The sequence below is a fragment of the Cervus elaphus genome, chromosome 17 (assembly GCF_910594005.1).
Source record: "Cervus elaphus chromosome 17, mCerEla1.1, whole genome shotgun sequence".
Taxonomy (NCBI): domain Eukaryota; kingdom Metazoa; phylum Chordata; class Mammalia; order Artiodactyla; family Cervidae; genus Cervus; species Cervus elaphus.
In genome coordinates, this window is record NC_057831.1 from 8013096 (window position 1) to 8030562 (window position 17467).

The window sequence follows — 17467 nt, forward strand, 5'->3', positions numbered from 1 at the left end:
TAAGTGCAGACAATTAATGGCAGTCATCTGCCTGAGGTACCGACTCAACCACATTCTGAAAATGAAAGCAAAGCAAATAAAAGAACAAGAAATCAAGTTATAAAAGAACAGCACAGGGAACAGAGGGTGGAGAAAATAGGTAACAGATCATCCTGCAAACTGGAAAGGGCAGGAAAAGGAGCAGTTAAATATAAAAATATTCCAAAGTTATGAAAATGGGACATTTAGTGGAAAGCACACCCCCCTGAGGGACGCCTCATTATGTTCAGGAAGGGGGCTTCCCTTGTGGCTCAGATGATAAAGTGTCTGCCTAAAATGCGGGAGACCCAGGTTCGATCCCTGGGTGGGGAAGATCCTCTGGCGAATAAATGGCAACCCACTCCAGTACTCTTGCCTGGAAAATCCCATGGATGGAGGAGGCTATTAGGCTATAGTCCATGGGGTTGCAAAGAGTCGGACACGACTGAGCGACTTCACTTCACTTCACTTCACTATGTTCAGTGATGAATTGCAATGTTCAAATGACAATACTCTGCCATTTTTATTGACAGGTACTGAGAAAACAAGTATAGTATTTGAACTAATTTTATTGCTCAATTATAAAACTGTTGAACAAGTTTCCCCTGCAGACCATAACATACATAGTATCATTTTTTTTCCATTTATTTTTATTAGTTGGAGGCTAATTACTTTACAATATTGTAGTGGTTTTTGCCATATATTGACATGAATTAGCCATGGATTTACATGTGTTCCCCATCCTGAACCCCCACCCACCCACCCACCTCCCTCCCCATCCCATCCCTCTGGGTCATCCCAGTGTACCAGCCCTGAGCACTTGTCTCATGCATCCAACCTGGACTGGCGATCTGTTTTACACTTGATAATATATATGTTTCAATGCTATTCTCTCAGATCATCCCACCTTCGCCTTCTCCCATAGAGTCCAAAAGTCTGTTCTGTACATCTGTGTCTCTTTTTCTGTCTCGCATATAGGGTTATCATTACCATCTTTCTAAATTCCATACATATGCGTTAGTATACTGTATTGGTGTTTATCTTTCTGGCTTACTTCACTCTGTATAATGGGCTCCAGTTTCATCCATCTCATTAGAACTAATTCAAATGCACTCTTTTTAGTGGCTGAGTAATATTCCATTGTGTATATGTACCATAGCTTTCTTATCCATTTGTCTGCTGATGGGCATCTAGGTTGCTTCCATGTCCTGGCTATTACAAACAGTGCTGCGATGAACACAGGGGTACACAAACTGAAAGAGACACATGTACCTCAAATTTTTAATTTAATGTTTATTCTTATTGTTTTTAATGTTTGACTAAATTTAATGTTGTGCAATAAATTTACATCCATGCTAAAATGACTTCATGAATGTGAAATGTGTTGATAAATTATTGGAAAATATCATCACGGCCTGCAAAAAAAACCTGAAAGGCCACAAAGTTTGATAGAGGCTCAATAGTAATGGATGGAGTTCTAGTTTTAAATTCCTAGTTCAGGCCCTTGATGGGCCGCTTAGATCAGCTGCCCTGAATACTTTTCATTCTTATTCTGCTTTAAACTATGTTCACGGCCAAGGAGAAATCTCTGAAAGAAATCTGTGAAAGGCTTCACTTCAGGAGCCTACGGCTTTGCCTGTGGCCTCAAGCCTTACCCTCTCACCACTGGAACACAGCCTGTCTTAGAATCTGATCATAGTTTTAGATATCAGTGACCCAAACTATTATTTCACCAAGGGAAGAGTGATAGATTTTATTAATGAACAACTAAAACTGGAGGAAGCTGTTATAAAAGAACATTTCACCTTCTTAAGGTAAAGAAACAGTTCTGAATATAAATGACAAAATCTGAGAAAAATTATTTAACAGGGCTGTCTGTGGAACAATCTAATTCTAAAAATTGGATATACTTTAGAAATTAGGAATAAACGGGAGTGGCTTTAAAAATATGGTTGAGTCTTATTTGCAGAATTAGAGAAGTTTCAGTATAATAACAAAAAAAGAAAAACAATAGCATTAAAATAGAGAGAACTAGAAGGAAACCTAAGATCTTAAAAAGGCAGGTGAGACACAGTGACAAGGGAAATCAAATGATTTCTCTACAGAGGCCAGGCCAGAAAGACATAAAAAAGAGGTGCCCTAAAGGCAGTCTTTGAAAACTCCCCAAAAAGCTCCGATTACAAACTAGCTCTGCTCTTCAAAGATGCCCTCAGTAATTCCAGCCTCATGACATTCACGCCCCTATATAGTTTCTTCCTACTTTTTACCTGGGTTCATCAATGTATGACCAATAGAATAAGCAGAAGTGATGTGTTACTTTCAAGGTTAAGGCATGATAAGATACTGTGGCTCTCTTAAATCACTTCCCCTGGTGGAACCAGATGCCATCTCGTAGGAACACTCAGGACCCACGCTAAGGCCAATACACAAGGAACTAAAACCTTCTGCCCAGGTCAGTAAGGGGCCAGGGGTCCTGCCAAGAACCATGGGAATGAGCCATCGTGGAAGTGGATCTTCAAGCCCCAGGAAAGAAGTCAGATGTTTACAGATACACACACACAAAAAGATTAAAGGAAATGTTCGTCTCTGGGGTGTTGTAACCATGGACTTTTTTTTTTTTTCTCTGAAATGCTTTTATGTTCAACGTTTTCTAAAATTGGCACTGTTTTAAAATTTAAGACTGAAAACAACAATGATGGGGTGTTGTAACCATGTACTTTTTTTTCTCTGAAATGTTTTTATGTTCAAAGTTTTCTAAAATTAGCACTGTTTAAAATTTAAGACTGAAAACGACAATAATGTAGGTAACAGTTGGGAAGTGGGGAGACATGCATGGCCAAGATACAGGCTTGAACAGAACCAGAAAAGGATGAGTTTACAGCTGAATAAGATTGGCAACCCTCAGAAGAAGCTCCTGAAACTAGGACTTGATGCAACTTGTTCCCAGAAGCACTGGTACAAAAGTGGACAGGTGAGACCAAGAAGGAAAGGAAAGCAATACTGATGTGCTCAAGTCAGATACCAGTGTAGGCCACTGGAGCTCAAGTCCATCGGAGACTTCTGGGAGACCCGCCCAGAGAGAAAAGCTGGGGAATTTAATCTCAAGTCCGTCGGAGACTTCTGGGAGACCCGCCCAGAAAAGAAAGCTGGGGAATTTAATCTCCAAACCTCTGTCATTTGTTGGGGGCTTCACAGCGATGTGCCTAGACTAAAGGAATGCAGAAAATCAGGGAAAGATGCTCACACGCACACACTGAGGAGTCTGCTGAGCTGCTAGATCAGCAAAGTGTATACAAAGGAGACACTGGCCAATGACCCTGGGAAGATAGACTGGGACTGACCTATGGCTTTTATTCTTAAAGAGCTTGGACTTTATTTTACAAGCACATAAAGAACTAAAGTGTTGACTTAATTTTTATTATGCAGAATTTCAAACATACATAAGATTATAAAGAACAGTCAGCATCAACTCTGGCCTATCTGTCTATGCTGCCATCCATGCTTTCTCACTCTATATGATTTGAATCAAAACCCAGGCATCATATCAATTATTCATAAACATTTTAGTATTTGTGTACTATATTTAGTATTTGTGTACTAATACCATCAAATGCCCAGGCAACATTCAAATTATTGAGTGAGAACTTTAAGAGGAAACTTAGGTGTGAAAAGTTCCCCTCGTACCAGCACACATGATGCTTTAATGCCACGAGAACCGGAACAGAGGAGAGAGTGTGGATGCCATCAGCACAGGCCAGGCATGAGACAGCCGAGGTGTGCGCTGGTGTGATGGTGACGGAGACACGGGCCCCGCGTGAGAGAGGCCTCGGGGGACTCAGTGAACGCAAGGGTGAAGGCAGCACAGGCGTCACCAGGTCACAGAGAAGCGGCAAGGGATAACGGACACAGGACGGGAGGCGATGGGTTTAGCCACGGATCCACTGGCTTTAAAGACTAATCTCTGGTTGGAAATGTAGAGAGGATACCTGGAAGATACAGAACCGTGGTTTGAGGGAGAGACTGGAATTAGAGACTTAGATCTGAGAATCACAGAGGTTATGCATAATTGAGAGAAAGTGTACAAAAGAGAAAAAAGCAAAGGGCAAGACAGAACTTCATCCTCGCCTTAAGGACTAGAGATTAAAACAAAGTAACCTAGATGCCCATCAGCAGACGAATGGATAAGGAAGCTGTGGTACATATACACCATGGAATATTACTCAGCCATTAAAAGAATTCATTTGAATCAGTTCTAATGAGATGGATGAAACTGGAGCCCATTATACAGTGAAGTAAGCCAGAAAGATAAACACCAATACAGTATACTAATGCATATATATGGAAATTAGAAAGATGGTAACAATAACCCTATATGCAAAACAGAAAAAGAGACACAGATGTACAGAACAGAATTTTGGACTCTTGTGGGAAAAGGCGAGGGTGGGATGTTTCGAGAGAATAGCATCGAAACATGTATATTATCTGTGGTGAAACAGATCACCAGCCCAGGTTGGATGCATGAGACAAGTGCTCAGGGCTGGTGCACTGGGAAGACCCAGAGGGATGGGATGGGGAAGGAGGCGGGAGGGGGGATCGGGATGGGGAACACATGTAAATCCATGGCTAATTCATGTCAATGTATGACAAAAACCACTACAATATTGTAAAGTAATTAGCCTCCAACTAATAAAAATAAATGGAAAAAATAAATTAAAAAAAAAAAAAAAGGCCATGAAAGCAGACAAATATGGAACAGTCAAGAAGGCAAGAAGGAAACAAGAACTGAGATTTACCACAAAAGCTACTTTCAAGAAGGATGAAAAATCCCCAAATATAGAAGGTACAGGAAAATACTCTGGGGATATCAAAGTGCGTTAAACACTCAGTGGTATTCTACCATATGTGTGGTTGGTGGTTTAATCGCAGCCGTGTCACTCTGCAACCCTGCGGACTGTAGCCCGCCAGACTCCTCTGTCCATGGGATTTCCCAGGCAAGAATACTGGAATGGGTTGCATTTTCTTCTCCAGTCTTATCATATACTACCCTGCATTTCTTAAAGAGTTCCCATCATGTGCCGAAGACTGTGCTGAAGGTCCTGGGCATGAGATGGAAAATCCAGCTCAGACCTGTCTGTCTCAGAGGACAGAGAGAGAAGCAGTTATTCCACTGACTGTACAAAGAGATAATTACCAGCTGCAGTGACTGCGATGTGGGGAAGCCCGAGGTTGCAGGACTGAGGGTGCACATTAGGAGAAGCAGGTTTATCCTGGGAGAGGAGGGGGGATAACAGATGGTTTCCTTGGAATCTTGAATAGATTGGACAGCCACATCCACAGGAATTCTCTGGCATTACTCCTGGACTTGTTAGAAAAGAATGACAACATTGTTTTTGTCATTCAAAAAAAGAACATGAAAACATGTCATCCACATTTCCTAGTAAAGTCAACTAGACCTTTATTTTGGAAAAAAAAATAAAGGATTTTAGGAAATTTTGATAATGGATTCCTTGTTGAGATATTTTATACAAATGTTTACAAAGAAAAGAGGTATCATCAAAAGCAATGTATGGGAACTTCTAAATTATTTTTAGTGAGATCAGACATATGAGTGTCATAAGAGAAAATGCATATTTTGGCTTCAATTTCTGCCATAAAACCTTATGACTGAAACGAGTATTTCTTTTGGAAATCAGTATTTTGGTTCTCAGGGCTCAAGCAGTCATTTTGTTTGGAAATTATCTTTTCATACTTAGAGCAAGGACAGAGCTCTGCAAAAGTACCACACCATGCCAACAATCCCTGATCAAGTTTTTACTGTATTCCCACACTGCTCACATCTGATAAATTCATATATATAAAATTACCTCCAAAGAGATGAAAAGTAACGGCTTTAAGACATCATTCATGCAACAACAGTAAACTCTAAAGTTGATCTATCTAAGAATTAAGAAATTTAGCTCAGAGATTTGAGCAGTGCTCAAATGTTTTAGAAAGCAATTTGGATGCAAATTAATCCTTAAAATATCCTCAGAATATTCTTGGGGTTGTTTTTTATTATTGGAATATTATACTTTATTATTTTTAAAATAAAAATTCAGATTCCTTTTAGAAACCTTCCTTGAGAAATAAGTCAAGTTCAAAAGTATTAAAAGTTTACTGACATGGTTTCAGATTTCACATGACAACTTGTCTTTAACAAACTATTACTTGTTGAGATTTGATGTAATATTAAAAAGAATATCCAGAAGTATCTGGAAAAGTTGTTAAAATTGTCCTCCCTTGCCAACTACATATTTGCATGAAATCAACTTTTCTTCATATATGTCAACCTAAATGCCATATTGTAACAAGCTGAATGCAGAAGCAGATTGAAAGAATCCAGCGGTCTTCCATTAAGATATATATTCAAGACGTTTACTAAACGTAAAACAGTATCACTCTTCTCACTATTTCTTGTTGTTCTGAAAAATCCATATTATGTATTTTAACATGTAAAGTTGTTGTTTAGTCGCTAAGTCATGCTTCTTTTGCCACTCCATGGACTGTGGCCTGTCAGGCTCCTCTGTCCATGGGACTCTCCAGGCAAGAATACTGGAGTGGGTTGCCATTTCCTCCTGCAGAGGATTTTGTTGACCCAGGGATAGAACCCACGTCTCCCACATTGGCAGGTGGATTCTTTACCACTGAGCCACCAGGGAAGCCCCAACATGTAATTATTCATTATTATCTTAAAGTATAGTAATAAAAAAAATTCAAAGATTTCTCAGCTTTAATATCTAATGTGATAAATACTCAGACATAACCTACATTAATAAAAGCTCTTTAATGATTTTTCATAGTGTAAAAGTGTTGAGAAATCCTCAATAGATAAGATTTCTGTTTACCATGTTTACTATTTGTTATTTTGGATCATTCCTAGGTTGCTTTAATCTACTCCAAGTGCACCTTCCATTGAATGTTTGATTTCAACAGTCTGGCCAAATCAGCAGTGCAAAGGAAAGAACAGGGTATTTGCCCCAACAGGTTTTACAAGGTTCAAGAGGAAAAGAAAAAGTTATTGTCAAACTATATTATAAAATTATTGTCCAATTATATATCACCTATGCTGGAACTCTGTGTTTTTTGAAACGGAAAATATTTATATCTTTCCTAATTATAAAAGGATCAAAAGCCTATATAATACAGTACAGAAGATTTAATAAATCACCCCCAAATCACCCAAAGATATACATTTTGCTATATTTTCTTTCAGACTTCTTTTTTTCATACTATAGTTAATGTGTGTGCCAGGCAAGGATGAAATAACCCATATATAAATTTAGCTATAAGAGTTTCAGGATAATAAAGGATTTCAGATTGGAAATCTCTGGATCCTGAAAATCATTGGGATATAAGTAAGAAATCTATTGTATAAACCTAAGTGATTTGATTTCATTAAATTAAATGTATACTGCTCTATAAGCTATAATAATTAAGCTTTCAATCTAAAATATAGCTGAAGGGAGGAGCCAAGATGGCGAAGGAGTAGGACGGGGAGACCACTTTGTCTCCTACAAATTCATCAAAAGAATAACTGAACGCAGAGCAAACTTCACAGAACAACTTCTGATCGCTAGCTAAGGTCATCAGGCGCCCAGAAAAGCAGCCCAGTGTCTTCGAAAGGAGGTAGGACAAAATATAAAAGATAAAAAGTGAGACAAAAGAGCTAAGGACGGAGATCTGTCCCAGGAAGGGAGTCTTAATAGAGGGCGTTTCCAGACACCGGGAAAGCCTTGCACTGGCGGGCCTGGGGGAAGTGTTTGAATCTCGGAGGGCAACCTGACTGGGAGGGGAACAATAAATAAAACCCACAGATTACGAGCCTAAAAGCAACTCCCAGCAGAAAATTACCCCAGACACCCGCATCCGCCACCAGCAAGTGGGGGTGGAACGGAGAGGAGCGGGCGGCATTGCTTGGGGTAGGGTCCGGGCCTGAGTGCCCTGAGGACAATCGGAGGGAGCTTTTATGAGTTGCCAACTTGAATTGTGGGAGAGCAAAAGAGAGAGAGAAAATTAACCGGCCGAACACACTGCCGGCCGTTCACAGAACAAAGGGACTGAGCAAGTCCAGAGAAGAGCTCGCAGGCTGTGGAACCGCCCAGCCCCGCCGGAGGCAGGAGGCAGGGGGGAGGGGAAGGGGGCAGGCTCGGCCCCAAGGACTGCATCCCCTGCCCCAGTGCAAACAGGCCTCCAGTTTCTAATCAAAGACCTCCTGAGATTCTGGATGGTCGACATCCGCCAGGAGGGTCGCGGCGAGACACAGGGCGCAGGCACCCGACTGGCGCGGGCGGGGACTGGGGCTGGGGACGCGGAGGGCAGAAGGCGCACGCACCCGACTGGCGCCGGCGGAAACTGAGACTGGGACCGCCGAAGGGAGTGGGCGCGCCGCACCAGGGGAGAGTGCGCCAGTCAAGCCCCTGGCTGCCTGGACCGCTCTCACGGGGAAGGCACAAAGAGCAGGCGCAGCTTTTTGTTCCGCGCTTTTGTGGAACACCCGAGGGCTGGAACCTCGCGCAGCGCGGGCCGCGCTCCATATAGAGCAGCCGGGAGCCTGAGCAGCGCAGACGGAGAAAGCAGCACCAGCCCCTCCCCGAAGCGCCACGGAACTAGCAACCTGAATAAGAGTCCACCTCCGCCGGCCTGTGTCAGGGCGGAAATGAGGCTCTGAAGAGACCAGCAAACAGAAGCCAAATAAAAAAAGGGAACCACTTCAGAAGGGACCGGTGCAACAGATTAAAATCCCTGTAGAAAACACCGACTACACCGGAAGGGGCCTGTAGATATCGAGAAGTGTAAGCTGGAACGAGGAGCTATCTGAAACTGAGCTGAACCCACACTGACCGCAACAGCTCCAGAGAAATTCCTAGATATGTTTTTCCTTTTTTTTTTTAAGTAAGAAAAAAAGAAAATTTTTTTTTCTTTTTTATTTTTTCTCTTTTATTTTCCTTTAAAATTCCCTATTACTCCCCCATTACTCCTTAACTTTCATTTTCATAGATTTTTATGATTTTTTTAATTAGGGAAAATTTTTTTTTCTTTTATTTCTTTTTTTTTTTCTTTTTCTCTTCTATTTTCTGTTTTTCTTTTTCTCTTATTTCTTTTAAAGTCCCCTAGTCTTCCTCTACTACTCCTTAATTTTCATTTTCAATACACTATAACCTTACAAAAAAAGAAAAGAAGAGAAGCCCTGTTTTTAAACCAAACTTCATATATATTTCTAAAATTTTTTGTGTGTGTTTTGGTTTTTGTTTTTAATATAGTGTTTTTAAGAGTCTAACCTCTACTCTAGATTTTTAATTTTTGTTTTTCAGTATATGATATAAATTGTGAACATTTAAGAATCTAATATTCAGTTCCCATTTTTATTCAGGAGTGTGTTGATTATTCTCTCCCAATCTTGACTCTCTGTTTTCTACCTCAGAACACCTCTATTTCCTCCTTTCCCCTTCTCTTCCCAATCCAATTCTGTGAATCATTGTGGGTGTCTGGGCTACGGAGAACACTCTGGGAACAGACAACTGCGTGGATCTGTCTCTCTCCTCTTGAGTTCCCCTTTATCTCCTCCTGCTCATCTCTATCTCCCTCCTCCCTCTCCTCTTCTTCATGTAACTCTCTGAACCTCTCTGGGTGTCCCTAACGGGAGAGAATCTTTTCACCATTAACCTAGAAGTTTTATTATCAGTGCTGTATAGTTGGAGAAGTCCTGAGACTACTGGAAGAATAAAACTGAAATCCAGAGGCAGGAGACTTAAGCCCAAAACCTGAGAACACCGGAAAACTCCTGACTACATCGAACTTTAAGTAATAAGTGACGGTCCAAAAGCCTCCATACCTACACTGAAACCAACCACCACCCAAGAGCCAATAAGTTTTAGAGCAAGACATACCACGCAAATTCTCCAGCAACGCAGGAACATAGCCTTGAACGCCAACATACAGGCTGCCCAAGGTCACACCTAACACATAGACCCATCTCAAAACTCATTACTGGGCACTCCATTGCTCTCCAAAGAGAAGAAATCAAGTTCCATGCACCAGAACACCGACACAAGCTTCCCTAACCAGGAAACCTTGACAAGTCAATAGTCTAACGCCACCCCCTGGGTAAAACCTCCACAATAAAAAGGAACCACAGACCTCCAGAATACAGAAAGCCCACTCCAGACACAGCAATCTAAACAAGAAGAAAAGGCAAAGAAATACCCAACAGGTAAAGGAACATGAAAAATGCCCACCAAGTCAAACAAAAGAGGAGGAGATAGGGAATCTACCTGAAAAAGAATTTAGAATAATGATAATAAAAATGATCCAAAATCTTGAAAACAAAATGGAGTTACAGATAAATACCCTGGAGACAAAGATTGAAAAGATGCAAGAAATGTTTAATAAACACCTAGAAGAAATAAAAAAGAGTCAATTAAAAATGAATAATGCAATGAATGAGATAAAAAACACTCTGGAGGGAACCAAGCGTAGAATAACAGAGACAGAAGATAGGATAAGTGAGGTAGAAGATAAAATGGTGGAAATAAATGAAGCAGAGAGGAAAAAAGAAAAAAGGATCAAAAGAAATGAGGACAACCTCAGGGACCTCTGGGACAATGTGAAAGGCCCCAACATTCGAATCATAGGAGTCCCAGAAGAAGAAGACAAACAGAAAGGCCATGAGAAAATACTCGAGGCGATAATAGCTGAAAACTTCCCTAAAATGGGGAAGGAAATAGCCACCCAAGTCCAAGAAACCCAGAGAGTCCCAAACAGGATAAACCCAAGGCGAAACACCCCAAGACACATATTAATCAAATTAACAAAGATCAAACACAAAGAACAAATACTAAAAGCAGCAAGGGAGAAACAACAAATGACACACAAAGGGATTCCCATAAGGAAAACAGCTGATCTATCAATAGAAACCCTCCAGGCCAGAAGGGAATGGCAGGACATACTGAAAGTAATGAAAGAGAATAACCTACAACCTAGATTACTGTACCCAGCAAGGATCTCATTCAGATATGAAGGAGAATTCAAAAGCTTTACAGACAAGCAAAAGCTGAGAGAATTCAGCACCACCAAACCAGCTCTTCAACAAATGCTAAAGGATCTTCTCTAGACAGGAAATTCAGAAAGGTTGTATAAACGTGAACCCAAAACAACAAAGTAAATGGCAATGGGACCACACCTATCAATAATTACCTTAAATAGAAATGGGTTGAATGCACCAACCGAAAGACAAAGATTGGCTGAATGGATACAAAAACAAGACCCCTATATATGCTGTCTACAAGAGACCCACCTCAAAGCAAGAGACACATGCAGACTAAAAGTGAAGGGCTGGAAAAAAATATTTCACGCAAACGGAGACCAAAAGAAAGCAGGAGTCACAATACTCATATCAGATAAAATAGACTTTCAAATAAAGGATGTGAAAAGAGACAAAGAAGGACACTACATAATGATCAAAGGATCAATCCAAGAAGAAGATATAACTATTATAAATATATATGCACCCAACATAGGAGCACCGCAATATGTACGGCAAATGCTAACGAGTATGAAAGAGGAAATTAATGGTAACACAACAATAGTGGGAGACTTTAATACCCCACTCACAACTATGGATAGATCAACTAAACAGAAAATTAACAAGGAAACACAAACCTTAAATGACACAATGGACCAGCTAGACCTAATTGATATCTATAGGACATTTCACCCCAAAACAATCAACTTCACCTTTTTCTCAAGTGCACACGGAACCTTCTCCAGAATAGATCACATCCTGGGCCATAAATCTGGTCTTGGAAAATTCAAAAAAATTGAAATCATTCCAGTCATCTTTTCTGACCACAGTGCAGTAAGATTAGATCTCAACTACAGGAAAAAAATTTTTAAAAATTCAAACATATGGAGGCTAAATAACACGCTTCTGAATAACCAACAAATCATAGAAGAAATCAAAAAAGAAATCAAAATATGTATAGAAATGAATGAAAATGAAAACACAACAACCTAAAACCTATGGGACACTGTAAAAGCAGTGCTAAGGGGAAGGTTCATAGCATTACAGGCTTACGTCAAGAAACAAGAAAAAAGCCAAATAAATAACCTAAGTCTACACCTAAAGCAATTAGAGAAGGAAGAAATGAAGAACCCCAGGGTTAGCAGAAGGAAAGAAATCGTAAAACTCAGGGCAGAAATGAATGCAAAAGAAACTAAAGAGACCATAGCAAAAATCAACAAGGCTAAAAGCTGGTTTTTTGAAAAAATAAACAAAATTGACAAACCATTAGCAAGACTCATTAAGAAACAGAGAAGAACCAAATTAACAAAATTAGAAATGAAAATGGAGAGATCACAACAGACAACACTGAAATACAAAGGATCATAAGAGACTACTACCAGCAGCTCTATGCCAATAAAATGGACAACTTGGATGAAATGGACAAATTCTTAGAAAAGTATAACTTTCCAAAACTGAACCAGGAAGAAATAGAAGATCTTAACAGACCCATCACAAGCAAGGAAATCGAAACTGTAATCAAAAATCTTCCAGCGAACAAAAGCCCAGGACCAGATGGCTTCACAGCTGAATTCTACCAAAAATTTAGAGAAGAGCTAACACCTATCTTACTCAAACTCTTCCAGAAAATTGCAGAGGAAGGTAAGCTTCCAAACTCATTCTATGAGGCCACCATCACCCTAATTCCAAAACCAGACAAAGATGCCACAAAAAAAGAAAACTACAGGCCAATATCACTGATGAACATAGATGCAAAACTGCTTAACAAAATTCTAGCAAACAGAATCCAACAACATATTAAAAAAATCATACACCATGACCAAGTGGCCTTTATCCCAGGAATGCAAGGATTCTTTAATATCCGCAAATCAATCAATGTAATACACCACATTAACAAATTGAAAGACAAACCCATATAATTATCTCAATAGATGCAGAGAAAGCCTTTGACAAAATTCAACACTCATTTATCATTAAAACTCTCCAGAAAGCAGGAATAGAAGGAACATACCTCAACATAATAAAAGCTATATATGACAAACCCACAGCAAGCATCACCCTCAATGGTGAAAAATTGAAAGCATTTCCCCTGAAATCAGGAACAAGACAAGGGTGCCCACTCTCACCACTACTACTCAACATAGTGTTGGAAGTTTTGGCCACAGCAATCAGAGCAGAAAAAGAAGTAAAAGGAATCCAGATAGGAAAAGAAGAAGTGAAACTCTCGCTGTTTGCAGATGACATGATCTTCTACACAGAAAACCCTAAAGACTCTTCCAGAAAATTACTAGAGCTAATCAATGAATATAGTAAAGTTGCAGGATATAAAATTAACACACAGAAGTCCCTTGCATTCCTATATACTAACAATGAAAAAACAGAAAGAGAAATTAAGGAAACAATACCATTCACCATTGCAACAAAAAGAATAAAATACTTAGGAGTACATCTACCTAAAGAAACAAAAGAACTATACATAGAAAACTATAAAACACTGATGAAAGAAATCAAAGAGGACACAAACAGATGGAGAAACATACCGTGTTCATGGATTGGAAGAATCAATATTGTCCAAATGGCTATTCTACCCAAAGCAATCTATAGATTCAATGCAATCCCTATCAAGCTACCAACGGTATTTTTCACAGAACTAGAACAAATAATTTAACAGTTTGTATGGAAATACAAAAAACCTCGAATAGCCAAAGCAATCTGGAGAAAGAAGAATGGAACTGGAGGAATCAACCTGCCTGACTTCAGACTCTACTACAAAGCCACAGTCATCAAGACAGTATGGTACTGGCACAAAGACAGAAATATAGATCAGTGGAACAGAATAGAAAGCCCAGAGATAAATCCACGAACCTATGGACACCTTATCTTTGACAAAGGAGGCAAGGATATACAATGGAAAAAAGACAACCTCTTTAACAAGTGGTGCTGGGAAAACTGGTCAACCACTTGTAAAAGAATGAAACTAGAACACTTTCTAACACCATACACAAAAATAAACTCAAAATGGATTAAAGATCTAAATGTAAGACCAGAAACTATAAAACTCCTAGAGGAGAACATAGGCAAAAAACTCTCCAACATAAATCACAGCAGGATCCTCTATGACCCACCTCCCAGAATACTGGAAATAAAAGCAAAACTAAACAAATGGGACCTAATGAAACTTAAAAGTTTTGCACTACAAAGGAAACTATAAGTAAGGTGAAAAGACAGCCCTCAGATTGGGAGAAAATAATAGCAAATGAAGAAACAGACAAAGGATTAATCTCAAAAATATACAAGCAACTCCTGCAGCTCAATTCCAGAAAAATCAATGACCCAATCAAAAAATGGACCAAAGAAAATAAACAGACATTTCTCCAAAGAAGACATACAGATGGCTAACAAACACAGGAAAAGATGCTCAACATCACTCATTATTAGAGAAATGCAAATCAAAACCACAATGAGGTACCATTACATGCCAGTCAGGATGGCTGCTATCCAAAAGTCTACAAGCAATAAATGCTGGAGAGGGTGTGGAGAAAAGGGAACCCTCTTACACTGTTGGTGGGAATGCAAACTAGTACAGCCACTATGGAGAACAGTGTAGAGATTTCTTAAAAAAAACTGGAAATAGAACTGCCATATGACCCAGCAATCCCACTTCTGGGCATACACACTGAGGAAACCAGATCTGAAAGAGACACGTGCACCCCAATGTTCATCGCAGCACTGTTTATAATAGCCAGGACATGGAAGCAACCTAGATTCCCATCAGCAGATGAATGGATAAGGAAGCTGTGGTACATATACACCATGGAATATTACTCAGCCATTAAAAAGAATTCATTTGAATCAGTTCTAATGAGATGGATGAAACTGGAGCCCATTATACAGAGTGAAGTAAGCCAGAAAGATAAAGAACATTACAGCATACTAACACATATATGTGGAATTTAGAAAGATGGTAACGATATGCAAAACAGAAAAAGAGACACAGAAGTACAGAACAGACTTTTGAACTCTGTGGGAGAAGGTGAGGGTGGGATGTTTTGAAAGAACAGCATGTATAATATCTATGGTGAAACAGATCACCAGCCCAGGTTGGATGCATGAGACAAGTGCTCGGGCCTGGTGCACTGGGAAGACCCAGAGGAATCGGGTGGAGAGGGAGGTGGGAGGGGGGATGGGGATGGGGAATACCTGTAACTCTATGGCTGATTCATGTCAATGTATGGCAAAACCCACTGAAATGTTGTGAAGTAATTAGCCTCCAACTAATAAAAAATAAAAAAATAAAATAAAATATAGCTGAGTAACAGATCTGGACATTAAACAGTCTTCCAGCTAAACGTTTTAATGTATAGAAATATTTAACATTCAGAAGCTATTCTACTAGCAATTTTAAAATGTTATACAGTAGAAGGGGCTTCCCAGGTGGTACTAGTGGTTAAGAACCAGCCTGCCAATGCAGCAGACATGAGATGCAGGTTCGATCCCTGAGTCAGGAAGATCCCCTGGAGGAGGGCATGGCAACGCACTCCAGTATTCTTGTCTGGAGAGTCCCATGGACTGAGAAGTCTGATGGACTTCTCTGCAAGAGTCCATATGCAAAGACTCAGACACAACTGAAGTGACTTAGCATGCACAGGCATGCATTATAATAAGCATGAATAAACATCATAGTTCTATTTTGGCATTTGGTATTATTAAGAATGCCTGTTTAAAAAAAAAAAGCCTGTATTTTAAAAATCTTGTTTCAGTGAATCACTACAATATCTACCAACTCTGCCTTAGAACCTTACTTACAATAGTGAGGATTCCCTTTTGTTTCAGTGGTAAAGAATCCACCTGCCAATGCAGGAGCCATGAGTTGGATTCTTGATGCAGGAAGATCGGGCATGCCATAGAGTAGCTAAGCCCATAGGCCACAACTCTTCAGCCTGTGTTCAAGGGCTTGGAAGCCCCAACTACTGAGCCACATGCCGCCACTTCCGAAGCCCAAGTACCCTAGAGCCTGTGCTCTGCAACCAGAGAGGCCGCCACAAAGAGAAGCCTGCACACCCAACCGGAGACGAGCCCATGCGGCGACCAAGATCCAGCACAGCCCAAAGTAAAGACTCCTGCTTACAACAGTGACTTAACCCCATACATGTGCTGGTATTCGTGTGAAAGGTAAGAAGTAATTAGCAATAAATGTTTCTTAAAGACCATCTGCTTTCAATTTTTCCTCAGATGTTTTATGAACTGTCACTATGAAAAATATTAACTTTCCAAAAATTAAGCACATTTGAAACAATTTTTAAGAGGGGAGAAAAACTGACAGAACTGACCATTACACAATAAAGTTGAATGGTAACATACAAAAATGTTTGAGAATGCTTTTTTCTTAACTACCTTGCAAATGTTTCAACACCACATTTTTAAGAATATAATCTGCTTTCCTAAAACAGGCAATTTGTGGCTTCCTGAATTACTTTTGTATCACTTTCAAGCATCACTGATAAGTTCCAGCAATCACACTTTGAACAATAATTATCTAAAATAACTTATTGAAACCCTAGAATTTTTGTTGTACTATACTGCAAAGTACTTCACTACATTTTAACACCTTAGATTGAGTTGTGAGCACATTATTTATAAACTTTTTTATTTTTAAATTAATATTTATTGGAGTATAGCTGCTTTGAACTGTTGCATTAGTTTCTGCCGTACAACAAAGTGTATACATACATCCCCTCGGATACATGTACTGGGCGATTTCCTGCATTCAGGTCACCACACAGAACTGAGTACAGCACATAGTATCAGTAGTGAATATATGTCAAGCCCAGTCTCCCAATTCATCCTGCCACCACTTTCCTCTTGTATAAACTTCAATTTTTAATTATTTCTTCTTGGTTTCAAAGTTGTCTCACATGACCTATTTGCATATTTCATGAATATGAACTCAAAGGCATCAGATATTAAAAAAAAAAAGGCCTTCACAAACTAATATAAATGTGGTCCAAACAACAAATAGAAGAATCATGTTAATCTGTCATTGTATTTTCAGTCACACAACAGGTTTAATGTAATAATTACATTACTGTCACTAATGAACATACTTATAAATATGAAGAGTATCTACTAAAAACATATACACTGCTTTTAGATATTATCAAAATCACAGTGTAATTCAAATGGGTATTATAAATCTGGCCTTAAAATAATCTCATTTCTATGCATGTAGATGCTCTCACAGGCTGTAGAAAGCCGCCACCATATTCATTTGAAGATGGATATAGACAGCATTTACTTCAGTTCACAAAGTGTGGGCATGAAACAATCTACAGAAGCTTTTTACAGGGTTTAAAAGAGTTCTAATCACCCATGCCAACTGCACTTCTTTCT

General features: G+C 39.5%; 1 protein-coding gene across 5 annotated transcripts in view; it reads left to right on the forward strand.

The window, feature by feature from the left end:
• Positions 1-17467, forward strand: part of LOC122673606 (cGMP-specific 3',5'-cyclic phosphodiesterase-like) — a 76468-nt gene that overhangs the window by 37599 nt on the left and 21402 nt on the right. The window contains exon 3 of one of the 5 annotated variants that reach the window (XM_043871537.1): positions 15911-16437. The exons of 3 other annotated variants lie outside the window; for them this stretch is intronic. In XM_043871537.1, coding sequence (XP_043727472.1) covers positions 15911-15916 — 6 coding nt within the window. In that variant the 3' untranslated portion in view covers positions 15917-16437. Of the gene's footprint in view, positions 1-6937; positions 7628-15910; positions 16438-17467 lie in introns of those variants that run through there. One more of the 5 variants, XM_043871536.1, reaches the window with a different exon arrangement.